The sequence below is a fragment of the Marmota monax genome, unplaced genomic scaffold (genome assembly GCF_021218885.2).
Source record: "Marmota monax isolate L192 unplaced genomic scaffold, Marmota_monax_Labrador192_F-V1.1 WCK01_AAM20220418_F8-fsc00021, whole genome shotgun sequence".
In the NCBI taxonomy this organism is placed as follows: Eukaryota; Metazoa; Chordata; class Mammalia; order Rodentia; family Sciuridae; genus Marmota; species Marmota monax.
Genome location: NW_026695228.1, coordinates 21,666,888 through 21,684,750, shown reverse-complemented (window position 1 = coordinate 21,684,750; position 17,863 = coordinate 21,666,888). Strand labels below are relative to the sequence as shown.

General features: G+C 50.1%; 1 protein-coding gene across 2 annotated transcripts in view; it reads right to left on the bottom strand.

Annotated features, from left to right (window-relative positions):
- Positions 1-1,974: 1,974 nt before the first annotated feature.
- Positions 1,975-17,863, bottom strand: part of Med26 (mediator complex subunit 26) — a 50,851-nt gene continuing 34,962 nt past the window's right edge. For both annotated transcript variants that reach the window (XM_046436814.2, XM_046436813.2), the window contains 2 exons: positions 5,018-5,092; positions 1,975-4,419 (listed from right to left, as the gene is read on the bottom strand). In XM_046436814.2, the coding sequence (XP_046292770.1) occupies positions 2,764-4,419; positions 5,018-5,083 (1,722 nt within the window). In that variant the 5' untranslated portion in view covers positions 5,084-5,092 and the 3' untranslated portion in view covers positions 1,975-2,763. The remainder of the gene's footprint in view (positions 4,420-5,017; positions 5,093-17,863) is intronic.

The window sequence follows — 17,863 nt, the reverse complement described above, 5'->3', positions numbered from 1 at the left end:
GTTCAGCAATATGATCTTATACTAAAGGACTGGTTTATTCCAAAAATCATGTGCTACCAACTTCTTGTCGACTAGGAGTTGGTTCTCTTTTATATGTTCTTACTTGGCAAGTTAGAAAGTGGCAACCCAACTTAACTCCAAATGCTGGTGGGTGTCTTAAATTATCGTTGTGTTCTGGAAAGTAGGCAATATGTGTACCCTGGGCTTTCTGCATACTTAAGACCTAGGTGTGGTAGTCTCTGCAAGTGGGGTGGGAGTAGTGGCCTGTGCCAAAGCCCAGGTCTGAGAAAAGGAGGTGCTGATGGGTCGTCACCCTCTGTACCCTAATATCCTCCAGCTGTGCCTATGACCTTTGGTCACAGAATAACATCACATTCTAGGGATACCAGAATGTAAGCCCAGCTTAATTAGCTGTAGTGGAGGTAGGAAAGTAGCTAGTTACTCCACAGCATAGCTGTGTCACAATTCCACTGCCATATTTCTGGTTTCTTAAGCTTTTATCGTTTTAAGTTTTTACAATTTAGTCCTCACAACTCTTCATCCTCCAATAGGAACAAGGGCATAGGAGTGGAAAGACTGGCTCAGAGCCATGCAGCTGTTACATGGGAGCAATCTCACACTGCCCTCAAAGTCATCTCTCCCACTGCCCTTTTCTTGGGGTGGGAGTATAGGGTGTGTTCTTCACCAAGCCTTTGTCAGAAATCCCTGTTGTTCTGAAACTCTAGTTCTGGGTTGTCTGTGGTCCTGTGGGCTGGAAGGAATGTGCCAGGACCCCTTAATGTACTCTTGTGCACCTACCTCTCTGAAGGGGTAGCTGTTTGCTCATTTATAAATCGGTAGATTTTCTAGATCTCCCCCACCAAGCCAAATTCTTAGTTGATAGTTTCAGGGACAAATGGGATGAACTATCATTTTATAATCAAGTTATTTTTAAAAATATCAGCACCAGCCAGGCACTGTGGTGCATACCTGTAGCCCCAGTGACCCAGGAGGCTGAGGCAGGAGGATGGCAAATTCAAGGCCTGACTTGGCAATTTAGCAAGATCCTGTCTGAAAATTTAAAAAAGGGCTAGGGGGCTGGGGTTGTGACTCAGTGGTAAAGCATTTGCCTAGCATGTGTGAGACACTGGGTTTGATCCTTGGCACCATATAAAAGTAAATGTATTGTGTTCACCTACAATTTAAAAAAAAAAAACAAAAAAAAAAACCCATCACCAACCAGGTACTAAGGCAGCCTCAGGCATGCATCAGGAGCTGGCAGCCCAGGGCTGGGATGCCTGACACACAGCTCTGCACCTCTGGGCCATGGCATGTTAAGAATTAAAAATATTTGTGGGATAAAATGATAAACTTAAGCTATGGAGCCTGCTGTAGAGGGCTTCTCTGTGGGGTGGGTGAAGTCTGGATGAGATAGGGTAACATTTCCTGATATTGTTTTGTGGACTGTTGCCCCAAGCTAGCAGGTAGCTCTGAAAGAAAGACAAGTAAAAGTCCACTAAATGCAGTAGAAAGCTAACAGGCAACTTGAAAACTGTAACCTACTTGCCTTATGAGCCTGCAAGTCTAGATGTGGGACTCCCTGGCTAAGCCATAATCCAGGACAGGGCTGATTAGTGGTGAAGATTCAAATGAGAAACGATTTCCAGACTGGTTGTGCAAATGTTTTTTTTTGTTTGTTTTTATTTCCACATTTATATCACAAGGTGTCCACTTACTGGACCAAATAGCAAAGTTGCTCCCTTCTGTGTCCTGAGAACACAGAAGTCTAGGTACTGTACATTCACTAAGGCTCCTTGTTTTTGCAAATCGCGTTTATGACAAATAACCATAAGGCAAACGAATCTAAAGGAATGGTTATGAGTGTTTCCAGCGTACAGACAGGTCTCCCCTCTTGCCCAGCAGTACAGCTTACACACCAGTAGCACCCGCGGTTACTCTAAATTGGTTGGTTGGGATTTTTTTTTTTTTGGGGGTGGGGGGGCGCTCCAGAAAGGTGAAATTTTCTAGATATGCGTAGGAAGGAAAAAGAAAAGGGAGAAGGAAAGGAAATTTATTTGGCTAGTGGTCAGAAGGAATAAAGGATGAAAATAAACTCAAGAAAACTTAAATTTCTGCAGCATTTCTTTAAGAACTGGGTTTTAACTGAAACCAGATACAAATGGGTGGATGCCCGTGGAGTGTGGGTTAAGCTAGCTGGCCCTTTGGCCGGCCTGCATGTTGCCAGTGGCTCGCCACAGCCAAGAAGCTTCCAGCGCATGATGGAAAACACTGGCTGGCCAGTGGCTGGGTGGGGTGCGAACACAGGCTGAGGTGCAACCCGCTGTCTCACAGACACTGGGCTAAATCAAAGAACAGAAAATACAGAGATGAGATGCATACATCTGTCGCTGTGTTAAACGTAACCTCTCCTGTGCCTGCCTGCAACTGAGGTCCCAGTGTTCAGGTGCTGGAGAGTGTCTGCACCTCTTCCGGGATAGGGGACTAACGCTTTTTATAGCTGGTTTGCTATAGAGTTCTGAACTCACTTTGCCGTCCTTCCTTCTGCGCAGTCCTTCCTTTTCAATTTTGTTAGTAAACTGGTAGCAGCATTTCACAAAAGGAGGAGTTTGGAGGGAAGAGCGCAGAGACCGCGTGACTCCCGCCCCCTCCCTCCCACCTGGGCTGGACTTCCCGGGTTGCCAACTGCTGGAGGCAGCTGGGCCCAGCCACCCGCCTGCCCTGGCTACTGCAAGGTGGGAATGCACTTTGTGGCCAACGGGCCTGTCAGTCCAAGCAGACATAAGGCAGAACGTTCAACCGCCCGTCGTCACCGTGCGGGTCGAGTGATATGCACTGCGTCCAGTCATACCAGTTACCCTGTGTGTCCTGACACCCGTTCACCCCTGGCCACTGGTGGGCCTGGATTCTGTCAAGATCGTCCTGTGTTACCTCTCGGCTCAGCCCGGGAAGGTCCGTGGGCGGCCCATGAGGCACCAGCACATGTGGCTGCCTGGCCCCTCGCCTGGTGCTCTCCTCCTGCTTCAGGTATTCAGACATAAAGTGGTGAGCCCCTGGGGTCTGTGCGCCTGATGACGAGAGCAGGCTGCTCTGCCTGCTCAGGTAGGACTGTATGATCTCGTTGCGCGACAGCTCCTTCCAGTTCGTCTGCTCAAAGGGGCTTTGGAGGCTAGCCTTGGCCTCCTGCTTATCCAGTTCTGTCCTAGGTGGCTGCTCTGTGTGCACAGGGCTGTCTGCCCGCACTGGCTCTTTCTGGGTCAGAGGTTTGATCTGTCTTGTCATGGGGTCAAAGGTGAGCTTCCGCTCTTTTAACCGGACGGGCTTGACGCCCGCCTCAGCCATTTGCCCGTCCAAGTTAACCGTGTAGTCTCGAGGTCGGTACCTCTTTTTCTTTTTATTGTCCGAGCCACCGGAGGAAGCAGCATCGCTGTCTGCCTTAGAGGAGTCTGGGGAGAAACCCGCCCGTGACAGGAGGGATTCAGCTGGAAGCAGCCCTGCCTTGCAGCCTGGCCCCACCAGCCGCTGGTGGCCCTCAGACTGCTCCAGCCAGCGCACAGGGCTGTCCGTGCTGGGGAGCAGCTCTAGCCTCCGCACAGGCGGTGTGGATGGCTGGGCCAGTGGAAGCGGTGATGGCACCTGTGTAGCATCGAGCGACTGGGGCCGTGGTGAGGGGCTGGGAACAGAGCCCTTGGGTGCATATGGGCTCCGCTGCCGGGCAAAGGAGCCCTCATGCCGTGAGTTCCGGGGGCTGAAAGAGCAGCGCGGGGGAGCCCTGGGGTGGGGAGGGCCTGGAGTCTCGTCCACCCTGTCCAGCTGCTGCAGCACTGAAGCCTTTGTCTGCAAGCAGGGTCCAGGGGACTTGCCCAGGCTTGGGGAGGTGGTATGCGGCCGCACGGCGTTGACAGGGATCTTGCTGCTGTGCTTGTCGTTCTCGCTGGGCTCCAGGCGGCTGCCTTCAGAGCCTGAGTGCCCACTGCCATCCAGGGGGCTGGGGAAGCTCTCTGGGCTCCCACTGATCCCATTGGTGGGGAGTGGGGATGAGTTGGGGACGAGGGGGTCATGAGTAGCTTTGGAAACCTTGGGAGGTGGCCCAGGGTGTCCAAGGTCACGCTGGTCCCCCCGGCGCTTGCGGCTGCCCAGCCTGTCCAGCCGTTGCCCAGGCAGCCTCTGGATGTCATTGCGGTTCTTCAGGTCATGGATGCTCTTGGGTGTGCCAGCCGTCCCCGCCTCCGGCCGGCAGTTGTGAGCACCCCCGTTGGCTGAGCCAGCGGCCCCGGCCAGCCCCCGCAGCGCTGCCTCATTTTGGTGCACTGGCTCAATGAGCTTCTGCCAGCTGCGCAGCAGCTTCTTTGCCCGCTTGGCGAGCTCCTCGTTCTTGGTTTTTTTACGGACGTCGTTGATGAGCTTCCCAAGTCGTGTTTCCTATAAACAGAGAGAGTGACATACTTTTAGGAGAGGGACTTCCCCATGAAAAGGGAGCTGATCCAGAAAAGTGCCCCCAGCTTTGAAATGACTCCTTCTCCATTGACCCCCAAACTGTCAGCTTCTCAGATGCAAATAGGGATTTAGGGATTTCTGGTCCTTTGTGATGATATAAATTCTCAAAGACAGTCCTCAGACCTTAGTGTCCCAGGGCCGTAGGCAGATTTCTCAGAAGCAATGTCACACAGCCTCCTGGTGCCTGGAAACTCGGTATTATCAAGGCCACTGCAAGGACATCTGCCAGGTGAGAACATTCCACAGCCAAGGCAATGGCACAGCAAACCTGATCTTCAAGTGGAGGGCCAGGGACAGTGCCACTCACTGGAGCCTCCCCACGCACAGGCCAAGGTGTGCAGGGTGTGGAAGGAGTAGGGTCAAGGATTAGAAACACCTCATTCGTGCAGTGCTGCGTGGGAAGACAGCACATGGGCACATGACCCCCCTCTGTCCTCTGAAGGCATGTAATTATTGAGGAAAGACAGCTGAGGTTGCCCTTGCTTCCCCATTCTGCCCCCTAGGCTTGGGCTGAGGTACTCACCTCCAGTGCCTCTTTGGTAATGGGGTATCTCTCCAGGCTGGAGATGACTTCCAACACCGCCACCATGTTCCGGATCTATAGAACAAGAGTCATGTGTCAGGCCCCTGTCTTCTCTTCTAGAAGGCTGGGTAGCCTAGGGCCAGCCCACTCCCATTTCTGAAGCCTCCTACCTGCTTCTGGGACTAACATGGCACCCAGTGTTCACCTCCACCCAACTGTCCACTCTTCCAGGGCGTGGCATACCTCTGGTGTACACATGTTCACACCTGCCTCCCCTCACCCAGCTGACACTCGGGATGCTATGAAATGAGGCCTGCTCCTGATATATGAGGTGAACTCTGCCTCCTCAGGGGTGTTGGGGCTGAAGAACTCAACAAAATGCACAAAGTTTCAAATCAAAAGATCAGCACCCCCCAAAACCAATCAATTTAATGACATTAACAAGGCCTTTAGAGTTCATCTGAACACACCATAAAAAGTAAAACATCACAGGGGCTGGGGTTGTAGCTCAGCGGTAGAGCGCTCGCCAAGCACATGCGAGGTTCTGGGTTCGATCCTCAGCACCACATAAAAATAGATAAATAAAATAAAGGTATTGTGTCCAACTACCACTGGGGGGAAATAAATATATATATATATATATATACATATATAACACATACACATATATACATAACACACACACATATATGTATATGTAAAAGTCGTGTTTCCTATAAACAAGAGTCATGTGTCAGGCCCCTGTCTTCTCTTCTAGAAGGCTGGGTAGCCTAGGGCCAGCAAACTGGGAGGAGACGGGCCACAAAGCCCCAGCCAGAAGGCATGAACTGGCACCTTTGCATACAAAATAGCCGATGTCAGCTCCAGTGATCAACTTTATCAGGAGAATGCAAACTGAATTCATAAAGGGATACATGCAGACCAGCAGTTATGGTAATGCCAGGTAGTCCTGGGTACCGCACACTTTAGAAAGTGTTGGACTTTACCTGGCAGTGTGGAAAATGCACTCCATCCCTTTTATGATCTTGCTATGAGACAGTTCTGTTCTGAGCACTTTCTGTATATAACTTAATATTTACAACAAGCCCATGGAGCCAGTACTATTATTTTTACTTTGCACAGACAGAGATGACACAGAAACCCCACTGTCTCCAGTGTTCCTGGTTGTTAACAGCGATCTCACATGTTAGGGAAACCCCTGCTTACAGAAGCCGGGAACTGACCCAACACAGCAGGTCATATAGCCAAATGTAACAAGCAGGTGTCCACCAAGAGTTGAAGGAATACACTACTAAAACAAGCTACAAGTTTCTAGAAGACACATAGGAGAATATCTTTGCAAACTGGGGATAGGCAAATGTTTCTTTGTAGGAGCCCCAAACACTAACTGTCCAAGAAAAAATACAGACAAGCTGGACTTCATCGAAATGAAGAACTTCTGGTTTTAAGACAGTTTGGACACATATTGCCAAAACCTACCTGGTGAAGGATCTGGATGCAGGCCAGCCACCCCCTACCAGCAGCTACAAGGTTTCTAACAGGCTGTCTGGAAACAACCCTATAAAGCCCCCATCTTTCATGAGATTCACACAACGGGCATATTACACCAACCCCTCAAGCATGCCGTGACACTGCGCACAATGCAGTCACACAATACAAGTAAAAGCTACATGAAAAAAAGGCAAAGAAAACTACATCCCACCCAGCCACTGGAGTGTCCCTTGTATTTCCTCCCCAAATATACCATTTAGTAGGCACATATATACACTTATCACACAATTAAAAACCAAAGCAAGCCAGCGATGGCTCTATACCTTGCTTTTTTCTCACTTAACATCAGAAACATCCAGCATCAAACAGATCTCTTACTTGGTTCATCTGTGCCTTCCAGCAGGGGGAAGGTCGCACTTTAATGCTGGGGCGCGAGTGGGGACCACAGGCCTCATCCTCTTGCCATCACAAACAAGGCTGCAATCAGCATCTGTGGTAGACTCAATTCCAGGCTAATGCACCAGTAGGCAAAGGAGCAGCAGGCCCCAGGTTTGAGAAGGACGTTCATTCAGCCCCTAGGGAGGCTGCACCAATTACAGTCCCACTGGGTGCCAGAACAGGGTGGAGAAGAGGATTTCCTACATCCTGCAAGACTGTGGTGTTAGTTTCTATCACCAGTTTAGCTGCTTGGATAGCACACATTTATCATCTCAGGCTCTGGAGGCCAGAAGTTCAGTCCAGGTCTCCCTGGACTAGGATCCTGGTGCTTGCAGCTGTACTCCTTTCTGCAGGCTCTTGGGGGAGAATTCGTTTCCTGCTCCTGAGTGTCGGCAGATGTCCATTATTATGGCTGTGGAACTCTGGTCCCTGTTTTGTTGCTATTACCCAATGGCTATTCCCAGCTTCTGGAGAGTACTATATCCTTCAGCTCATGGCCCTCCCTCCATCTTCAAAGCCAGCAAGGGCTGAGGCCTCCTCACATCACAGATCCCTGATCTGCGGGGATGATCCAGGATCAACTCCCTTCCTCCAGTCTATAACCTTAGCCATGTCTGCCTGTGAGGTTGCACAGGCCCAGGTTCCAGAGTCTAGCATATAGACATCTTGCTGGCCTCATGTTTTCCTGGCTTTCCTAATATTTTGCCCATTTCCCGCTGAAGGCAGAGAATCCATGTCTCCTCTGATGTAAAGTTGCACAGTGACCACAGAGCAAGGACAGTGGCTTCCATGCTGCCAACAGTGCTCTTACAAAGCTGTCCCTCTGCCAATGAGCCAATTCACTCCTTGCTTTTGATGTTCTTGTCTGTGAACACATTCAGACTGCTCTAAAACATCCGCTTCAAGCTTTGTCAAGGGGTGGGGTGACCCAACAGGAGACACAGCTGATTCTGTATTATCCCTAACATGCGATGGGCAGAGATTCAATGCAAGAGAAGACTGGGCAGCGAGGAGGTCAGTTGCAAAGGGCCAACTGCTCCCTGACCCTGGGATTCCTGTGCCCATGGGGCTCCTGGGCTTGCCACATGGCCTCGTCTCCACCCCAGTGATCTCACCCTGGTATATTTAGAGCCCTGGGTACCCACATACTCCTGAACCAGCAGTCCTCACAGAGCGGAATGCTGCCCAGGCCCAGCAAGCCTGGCGGCACAGAGTGTCCTTGTCCTTGAGCAGACATCGTCCTGCTACCAGGCAGGAGGGAGGAGGCACAACACCTGGGCAACTCCAGGGTCTGGCAATGAGTTGGCGCCTCAGAACTCTCTGCTGAACCAACAGCCATCCAGAGAGCCTCCTGGAAGCTGCGGGCATGGCGTGAAGGTCGGAAGGCCCTGCCCATGTGCTCATGTGTCCCACAGCTTAGGAGTATACAGAGGGGCCTTCAGCTTCCAGGAAGCCTTGCAGAAAATCCTTTGTTTTCTATGTCCTTCTGTGGACCCCTTTCTGCACTGCCCCCCACATCTTGCATGAAGGCTACTCACCTGAGGAATCCCTGGAGGAGGGTGAGCCCTTGAGAGCTTGAAGGCAGCTGGTAATACCAACTGTGCTGAGGACAAAGGGTGCAAAGCAAAGGGTGGCTGCTACACCCTGTCCTGCTCTTCCCCCTCTTGGGCTATGGTGGCAGGAGCTCTGAGTCCTGTGTGGGGAGTACCACCTAGGCATTCCAGGGGCAGTCAATCAGGCCCCCAGGGACCAGGAAAAGGATCTAGTGCAATGGAGTGAGGGCTCCCTATGTCCTAGTTCCCACCTGGCCTATCAGGGAGGAGAATGCAGACACAAGACTTCAGAAATCTGACAGCCCCACAGAGCTTTTCACAGCTGATCAGTCTGTCCTAGAGAATGCCTGGCACCCAAACCAGCACTGGGTCCCACAGGAGCAAAATCTGAGCAGGTTCCTCACCTTGGTGCTCCAGCTCAGTCTCAGAAAGGCCAGGAGGACCCTCAGGGCAAGGAGTCACTGGGGGAGGGATGGGGACGCTTGTGGCAAGGGCAGCATGCCAGCAAACAAAGCCCATATGGAGGTCAGAAAAGGATGGGACAAACAAGATGTGTCCCCTGGGCCTCCAAGTTAGGAAGCAGGAAAGAGTTGGAAGGATGGGAAGGGAAGTAACGAGACTACGCCAAAACCCTAGACAAGGGATGAACCTGAAGATTCCAGCAGGAAAGAGACACCGGGAGGCAGAACAGACCCAGGGACCTGAACTGGCTGACACAATCTGTCTTCTATCAATTTTCACTACTGTTTAAGGGCTGAATCTGCCACTCCCTCAACAGACCACCCATCCTGGTCCTATTCTGGGTCTTTCCTGTACCTATCTTTATGGAAATGTACTGGAGCCTTACCACCACAGAAACTGTTCCTTCTCTTGCTGCCCTCGAAGGGTGGCATTCTGAAAGTTCTATGGGCTCACTCAGGTCCACATCTCAGGGACAGTTGCAGCCTCATGCTGTTTTGAGTGGCCTGGCACAACCATGGCCCTTTCTCTTCCTTTAGGATTCAGTCCCCAAATAAACTCTCAACCACCCTGCCAAATGGCTTTCCCAAAAGAAGCAGGATTCCCAGGTGAGGGGCTGTAGCCTCTCATTAGGGGTCCTTGGGTAGATGCGGATCTACTTATATTTTCTCGATAAGGCGTGGAGCCAGTCGTTGCCTCTCCTTTCACCAACAGTGGCTGCTCCTCCTGCACACTTATTTGCATTGATGTGGCCTCTTAATTGGAGGTAAATATTTGCCTGCCCCTGAAGCCCCTAGTGTTGTAGCATTTGCCCCATGCACGCTGATGCTTGAATGTCTATAGGGGAAAGGCAACCTTGGCAATGGGGTCAGCAGGAGGAGCCAGTAGCAATGGTATCCAGAGTGGACGAGGGTGACTGTAGAGCCAAGGATGCTCTTGGAAGGGCAGGGAGCACTTGGGGAAGTAGGTGGGAACCCCAACGTACCTGTTCCAAACGCAGGGCAGGAAGTTTTAGCAGTGGGCCCACCTGTGTCCCATAGGCACAAACAGGTACTGCCCAGCTGCCTAGAACATGAATTTGATGCAACTGATTCCTTAACCATCACACCGGGCACTTTGGAATTTAGACTGGAGGTCCAAGAGGCACAATCAGGTACATGTGGGACAATAGAAAAGGGAATGTCAATCCCATCTTTTTTGGAATCTGAGACAGACCAAGTGGGAAGAGCTAGTCTTGGGCCTTTGGCACACAGGCCCCCACCACCAGAGTGCCCATACCGAGGGCCCATGTGCTGAAGCCTGAATCCCCAGTCTATGGAATTTTTGGGAGGAGGGAACTAGTGAAGAGAAATGAGAGATGAGGTCAGGGGGGCAAGTCTCTGAAGGAGATAATGACGTGGCCCCTCTTTCTTTCTTTGCTTCCTAGCTGCCATGAGGTGAGCAGTTTCTGCCACACATGCTCCTGTCACAATGTACTGCTTGCCACAAGAATAAAAGCAACAGACCCAACTGATCATAGACTAGAACCTCTGAAACTATAAGCAAAAAAAAAAAAAACAAAAAAACCTCTCCACCTTTTAAGGTAATCATCTCAGGTATTGTTACAATAATGAGAAGGTGACTAACAACACTTAAGGGATGCTCTAGGGACACATGCTTGGGGGCAGGCATCCCTCTTCACCCAGGACTGCACAGCTCTTATGTGTTTGTCTTACTGTAGAGAGCCAAGGGTACATACAAAGGTCCTCAGAAAGGATTCTAGAAAAGCTGGCACCTTTCTCCCTAGATAGGTCTTTAAGCCTGTGCTGAAACGATGACATCCACTGCTTAACCTGCAGCCAATCTGAGGAAGGAAAGGCTGGACATGCACAGACAAAAGCCCAAGTGGGGATGGCACCCTCTGAAGCAGCCTGGGTGTCTAAAGCCATGTGAATGAGTACCCCCACTCCTGCTCAGGCCAGAACCCCCACACACTATGGGGCCATGGGCTGCAACAATAAAACTACGCACAATTCTAAGAAAACCACTGAAGATACACCATGAATCTTCATTGTGACATGGTTTACACTATTTCCTGAATAGATGATGCAATGTGGACTTTGCTACCAAATAATCCACTTGGGTGTGGGTGGTAGGAAGAGGACAGAGGAAACAGTGTTGGTCGCCTCTAAGTTTCTATCTATAGAAATAAAGTAGTTACCTAATTCTACTTTTTTAAAAAATATTTTTTAGTTATACTTGGATGCAGTACCTTTATTTTATTTTTACTTTTATGTGGTGCTAAGGACAGAACCCAGTGCCTCACACACATGCTAGGCAAGTGCTCTAGCGCTGAGCCACACCCCCAGCCACCACCTTATTCTACTTTTATATTTGAAATTTGCCACAAATAAAGCATGTGAAAAAGCATGCCTATTTTGTAACATTTGGATGGAGATTTCACTGGCTCTAGAAGGAACTGACAGATGTGTAGAGGTGAAATGAGCAAATAACTGTTTCTAGCTCGTCACAGTGGCTTCAAACTCCCACCATCTGGCACCTGTGTGGGGAAGGAAAGACTGAGGGTGGGTAGAATACTGACTTCCTCCACAGTGAGCCTGCATGGAGCCTCCTAAACTCTGCTTCAAGATACATGGTCTGTTCCATCTGGTAAGACCCCAGGAGCTTCTCACCAAGCCTCCTGCAGGTTACTGAGCTGCTGCTCAAAGACCCAGGGCAAAAACTGTACTCTGCATGCATTCTTGGGGATACAAAGGGGAGCTAGCTACCAAAGGCCCCAGCAGCATCCCACCAGGGGTCAACTCAGAGGTGTGCCTGACGCCTCCCTGTGAGACAGGCCCACACACAGCCTGAACCAGGAGTGAGCAGTACTTCAACAGTTCCTTTGTGCTGGGAGAGGCCTGGCCTGCTCTTGGAGAGAGCCCAGGACAGCCACAGCCAGGTTCTCAGGGCTGCCAAGACCAGGAGGGAGGAGTCAGTAAGCAGGGGCAGAGAGAAGGGTGCCCCAGGTTTCTGGCATGAGGGAAGAAGCTCTTACTCGCTTCAGGAGGGTTGCTTGAGGACTAAGGACACTATGGGGGGGGGGGGGCGAGGAAGAGACAGAGAAGAGAGAGAGGTGTGTCTGAAGCCAGGAAGAGGGTGCTATGGTCTGGGGTGTTTTACAGAGGGGTGTAAGCTAGGACACCCTAACCCAGGAGGGCAGAAACATGGGCCAGAGCCAATAGTAATACAAGGCAGGCACAGCCACTGCTGCATGCCCTGACCAACTCTGCCAGCAAGAACTCCTGGCTCATCTGTGACCTGCCATCCTCTGGCCACAAATGAGCTGCCAGACAGGCTACTCAGAAGTTTCTTTTCAGGCTTCCTCCAAATGCTGGCCTGTGACTATCCTCGGGAACTAAATCACTTTCTAACCTCTCCAGGGTGCAGAAGGCCAGATTTCCCAGAAAAAAGTGCTTCTACAGGGCGTGTGGAATCATCTTTAAACCAAACCTCTATGGGAAAAATATTTTAATTGGGCCTCATCAGATGCCTATGTCTTTCTTCTGTGAAAGGACAGCTGGGTCTGAGTTCGAAGTTGGGGCTGTGTGGTGAGGCAGCCCTCCCTTTGAGCAGCCTCAGCTGGCCCTATTCAGGGTGTGTGGGCAAACCCCTTGCGGGGGATTTCCAGCCTTAATCTGAAAAAGGAAGCAAGACACTGGGTCTTGGAGTATAAGTGTTCCCTCGGTGTATCACTCCCCTCCCTCCACAGCTCAAAGGTTCCTACCCTGCCTGAAATCCCTGATCTCTCAGGATTGAAGCTGCTATGGTAGCAAAGGGGAAACCCTGTGTCCCCAAGGTCTGGGCAAGGATGGGACCCAGTTGTGGCAAGCCAGGACAGGCCTACCCTAGCTCAACTTGCACAAAACCACCACTTGCTGGGGTGGTCATGGAGGTCCAGGTGGACCACACAGTTAGAAGGTGGCAGATTGGGACTTCCCACTGGCCTGATGCAGGCTCGGCCAACCATGAATGGCTGGCCCACCTAGTGTTTTATTAGGTGAGGCTGGGGATGTACCAAATTAGTATGCTGGCTCCTGCACACACACTCTTCCCAATCTGCCACAGCAGGAAATGCATGGGTTACAAAGGCCACCTCTGGATGGTCTCATTACTGTTTCTGCCTTTCCCCCAAGGGTGCCCAAGAGCCATAGCCAGGGAGCAGGGACCACAGTCCATATACAAAATTTACCTAAGCCAAAGGCCACAATGATGACACTGAAGCCCAATCCCCACTGGGCTGGCCCAGCAGCAGTCCACAACAAGAGTGGCCTCTCAAGGCTGACAAGGCATTTCTGCATCCATCCACCCCTCACTCACTGGCTAGTCGGGCTCGCCACTCTGGGCAGTAAGTGGTATTACTCTGGCAGCCTGAGGGCCCACATCCAGGCAATGCAGCCCCCCAAAACCTGCTCCTTAGGCTCAAAGCAGGTCAGGTCAGCAGCACTTGGTAAGGCCCCAGCTGCAAAGTCCCAGGAAAAATGGGATCATTTTTAAACCAAAAACATGGACACTGTCATCATTTTTTTTTTTAACATAAAATGGTCTAGACAAGAATTTACAAAAACTGCTAGCTCAAAAGACTTTGGAAGTGTTCATCAGCAAGCTGTTCTTCTAAACCAAAACATGCCACAGATGGCACTCAGAAGCAAGCAGTCTGTGAGCCTTCAATGTTCTGAGAATTCTAATGTCATACCCAGCTGAGTCACCTAGCACCCCTCCCCCACCCAGCAGTGTCATGTTGAGGCCACACGGGTGAATAAAATGGGACTGCTGGTGTGTGCACCTGTCTGTGATTTGGTCCTAGCTGTACCATTTTTAGCAAGTCTTCCCGCTTCTGACAAATTTCACACATGTCCCCAAGCAGCTTCCTTCTGTTCCCACACAGTCTTTGCTGCAAGTCCATGCAAGATGTGGCCTATATAAGAGTCTAGCCTGTTCCATCCTCCCTTCTCAGGTCTGGAAGGTACAGTCTCCTGGCTCCATTTTGTCTCACCTGGCAGGAGTAAGAGGAACCCTCCCCTTGGTCGGAAGTCGCCCAGTGTTCTCTCAGCTCAGTCTCCTGTAGTCATGCAGGTCCCACAGGCTCGGACTGGTGAAAGCACCTTCCTCCACCAGAACCCCATGGGAGCTTCACACCCATTGGTCAAAGTTTCCCATTCACGGCTTTTTAGAAGAAGAATGATACTGAGGCAGGGAACCCCAAAGCCACAACCACCACTTGCAAAAGCACTACCCATCATCAGGGTTCACCTGCTTCCTCAGGAGTAGCCATTCATCCAAGTGGCCTGCAACTGTCCACATCTCCTTGACTATCCTGCATTCACAGACCCTGCAACAGCCCGTAGAGCCCCAACAGGCAGAGCATGCCATCGCCTGCTACAACTCAGCCCAGGGGATGGGAAATACAACACAGGGTGGGTGCGGGCAGCACACAGAGCCCTGGCTACACTCACGTTCACCCAGGAGGAGAAACCCCAGGGCCTGGGACAGTGGCAGGAGCTCCCTTGTGACTGCTGAGAAAGGCTGGTAGTCAGAGCAAGGAAGGAGGGGGTCAGCAGCCACTGAGTCCCCAAACTTTCATTCTCTCCTTTCCATTTTATTTCTGAGCAGTTTTTCCTGACCAACCTACCAAACTAAATTCTTCCAACCTTTGCATCAGGCCAATGGGAATTACAATTCTTGTAATATGGCCCTTTTTGAGAGAACAAAAGCTCCCAAAATGTCATCTATAAATCAATTCATTCTTATGCTGATACAACTGGAAAGAGTAAACCAAGCAGAACTTTTCATTTCTGCCATAGAAGCTGACAGAAGGGTCTTGGTGACCCTGGTGTGTCTGAGGACAGCAGGATGGTGGAGGAAGAATATCATCTATGGAAGACCGGAAATGACCCAATGCCCAGGGGAAGGGACACATTCAGTGCTTTGTCCACCATGGAAGACACGGAGAACAAGCCAGCTTTCCAAGAACTGACAGAGAACAACCTCCAAGCAACTGCTAAGTAGAAGCAGCAAGGCTTCTGACAGTGTTCCTGTGCTACCCACCTGGGACAACCAGGGTGGAACTAGGCAGATAAAGACCAGATGGTGAGGTCTAAAGCTGCAGCAGGGGACCCACCTGGCCTTCTGTGCTGGCTCAACACTGGATGCAAGACTGAGCACCAACCTGACCCCAGTTCCTCCTCCAGGAGCCTGGAAAAACCATAAGATGGTGTGTGGGGATCATGAATGGCATGCTGACTACTAATCCAGATGACTGTGCCTACAGGAGCCAGTCCAGAAAGGTCCAAACCCTTGCCACCAGGTAGCTCTGTGGTCTATAAGATCATTGTGGACAGGGCAGTGCCTAGCAAGAAATCTGGAGGCAGCCTTTGAGGTCTATGGAGAGATTTGAGGCCCATGGAGAAGAGACCAAAGGAGAGAGGCCTGCCTGCTTGCCCAACTGGGAATATAGTGGGATCCTGGGAACCAGGAGATTGCAGTCACCAAGTGTAGCCACTTGCAACCCGTCACCAAGTGCTTGCTTGCTTTCTCCCCCCACTCCCTTTTTTAGTGGTATTGGGGAATGAACCCAGTATTTTACACATTCTAGGCAAGTGCTCCATTACTGAGCTACAACTCTCACCTTTTTTATTTTGAGACAGAGTCTTGCTAAGTTGCCCAGGCTGGCCTTAATTTGTGAACCTCCGACCTGTCTCTCCCAAGTTGATGGGATTATAGGTATATGCCCAACTCGCCAAGTGCTTTTTCAGCCTTGACTGCAGACATGTGCTCCACCAACTCTAGGTCTATCTGGATGTGGGGAATGGGCATAATGGTCGGTCCTAAGGTGTGGGTGGAGGCAACCAGTCAAAACAGAAGCAACAAGAGACAGACCACCATTGGGCCCTCACACAGACTTCTAAGAACCTGGGGCAGGACCCTGGAACTACCAGGAAGACAAGGACCTGTCCTTCACTAGAGGGGCTTAAGCTCAAATCTTAAAGCGACCACAAATGAAGACCGGGACACCACTGGCATGCATTTAAAGGTCACTGTGTTCAAGTAAATGACATGCAATGTCTGGTGGTCTTACTTTCCAGGGCACCCCTCATGGGGTAACCAAGTCTGTTCTAAGCTGGGGGACAAGAACATGCAGAAACTGAGTGTGGTCCGACTTTGGTAAAGTTATGTGTCAAACCTGAGGGTAAGTAGCAAGGACCTCTAGTGCCCATTTTATAGGCCAGGGATTTGAGTCTCCAAGAGATCCACAAACTTACTCAGGTCCTAAAGATAATTAAATGACTGCATCTGCTCCAACCAGCAGCAGCCATCACACCACTGAAGCGGGCTGTGTGAACTCTGAAAGGAGTACTCCAGAGCAGGAAGTGGCAGGAGAGCTCTTCAGCTGGTGGTCCCAGGCAGCTCTGAGCCCACCTATGCTGATGTTCCTTCAGTTACTAAGTGCAGACCATTTTTTGAAAGCATCCTTCAGGGCTCTTGAGAGGGTGACAAAACACATACATGAATACTTAGGGCAGTGTCTGGCACACTACAGGTACTTAGGAAGGACTGCTTTGATGCAGTCCTCAAAGCCTGTCACAGGACTACACTTGGGAAGGGCTCAGGTCAGGCCACCCCACCCCCATCTGCCCTGTAGTTCCTGAGTTCTATATGGAGCTGGAGGGATGGCAGTGGGCACAGGGGCCTTCTCAGCAGGCATTCCTGCAACAGAAGCCACTGTGCAAAGAACCAAGGACATTATCACCCAGGGAACAGAAGCGTGGACACTCATACCTTGAAACATGGGCATATGTGCATCGATGGTCAGATCAGTTGTTGCCAGAAAACCCCAACCAAAAACTGTCCGCACAAGTATATCAGATAATCACTCGCCATCAAGCAAATGAAAACAACATTAAAGATAAATTCCCAAAGAGTATCCTATGAAAAACCAAGTCACAAAAGAACACATTTATATTGGACTGAAAGCTCAAAAGCAAGTTCTCCACAGTGACAGCTGTCAGGGAGTGGCTTCTGGAGATAGAGCTGCTCTTGGACCCAGGTGAGGGTTACGAAGGAGGGTGTTCAATTTATAACACTCATTCAAAGGTAAAACACAACTTTTATGCTCTCCTGGATGGAAGCTGGACTTTACTTCACAGATTACTGAGAAAAAGGATGAGGGAAGCGGCAGCTAGGATGACAAGAACCCTCTGAAGGCTCCAAAGGAGGAGCTCATAGCAGCTTAGTATTCCCAAGAGAGGAAGTCAGGGCACCAGTCTGCTGGTCACAGGTTTGTGATCTGCTAACCCTGTGCAGTCAGCACATACCTGCCTCTACCCAGTCAAAGGCTGTTAATTTTCTGGTGACAAAAGGAGGGTAATGGAACAATAATCTTAGGATGAGAAAAAATTGCATGTCTACACAGGGTAAGAAAATAGTAAAGTAAGGGAGACTAGAAATTAAAGTGGGGAAGCAGATAACATCTGGGGAAAAAAAAAATCAATGTAACTGACCAGATTAAGAGGCTTTTAAAAACAAAAATCCATATGATCATTCTAACAGATGCAGAAAGAGCATTTACAAAATTGGACATCTATTCCTGATTTAACAAAACAAACAAACAAACAACAACAATAAAAAAAAAAAACACTTCAGCAAACTAGGATTAAAAGACTTTCCTCATAAAAGTCCTACAATCCCCATAGCTAACATCAAACTTGACGGTGAATGGCTGGATGTTTTCTCCTAAGAACAGGTACAAGATGAGGCCATCCATACTCGACACTTCTATTCAATTTTTCACAGGAGGTTCTAGCCAGTGCGATTAGGTAAAAGAAAGAAGGCATTCAGATTAGAAAGGGGCAAAGAAAACTGTCTT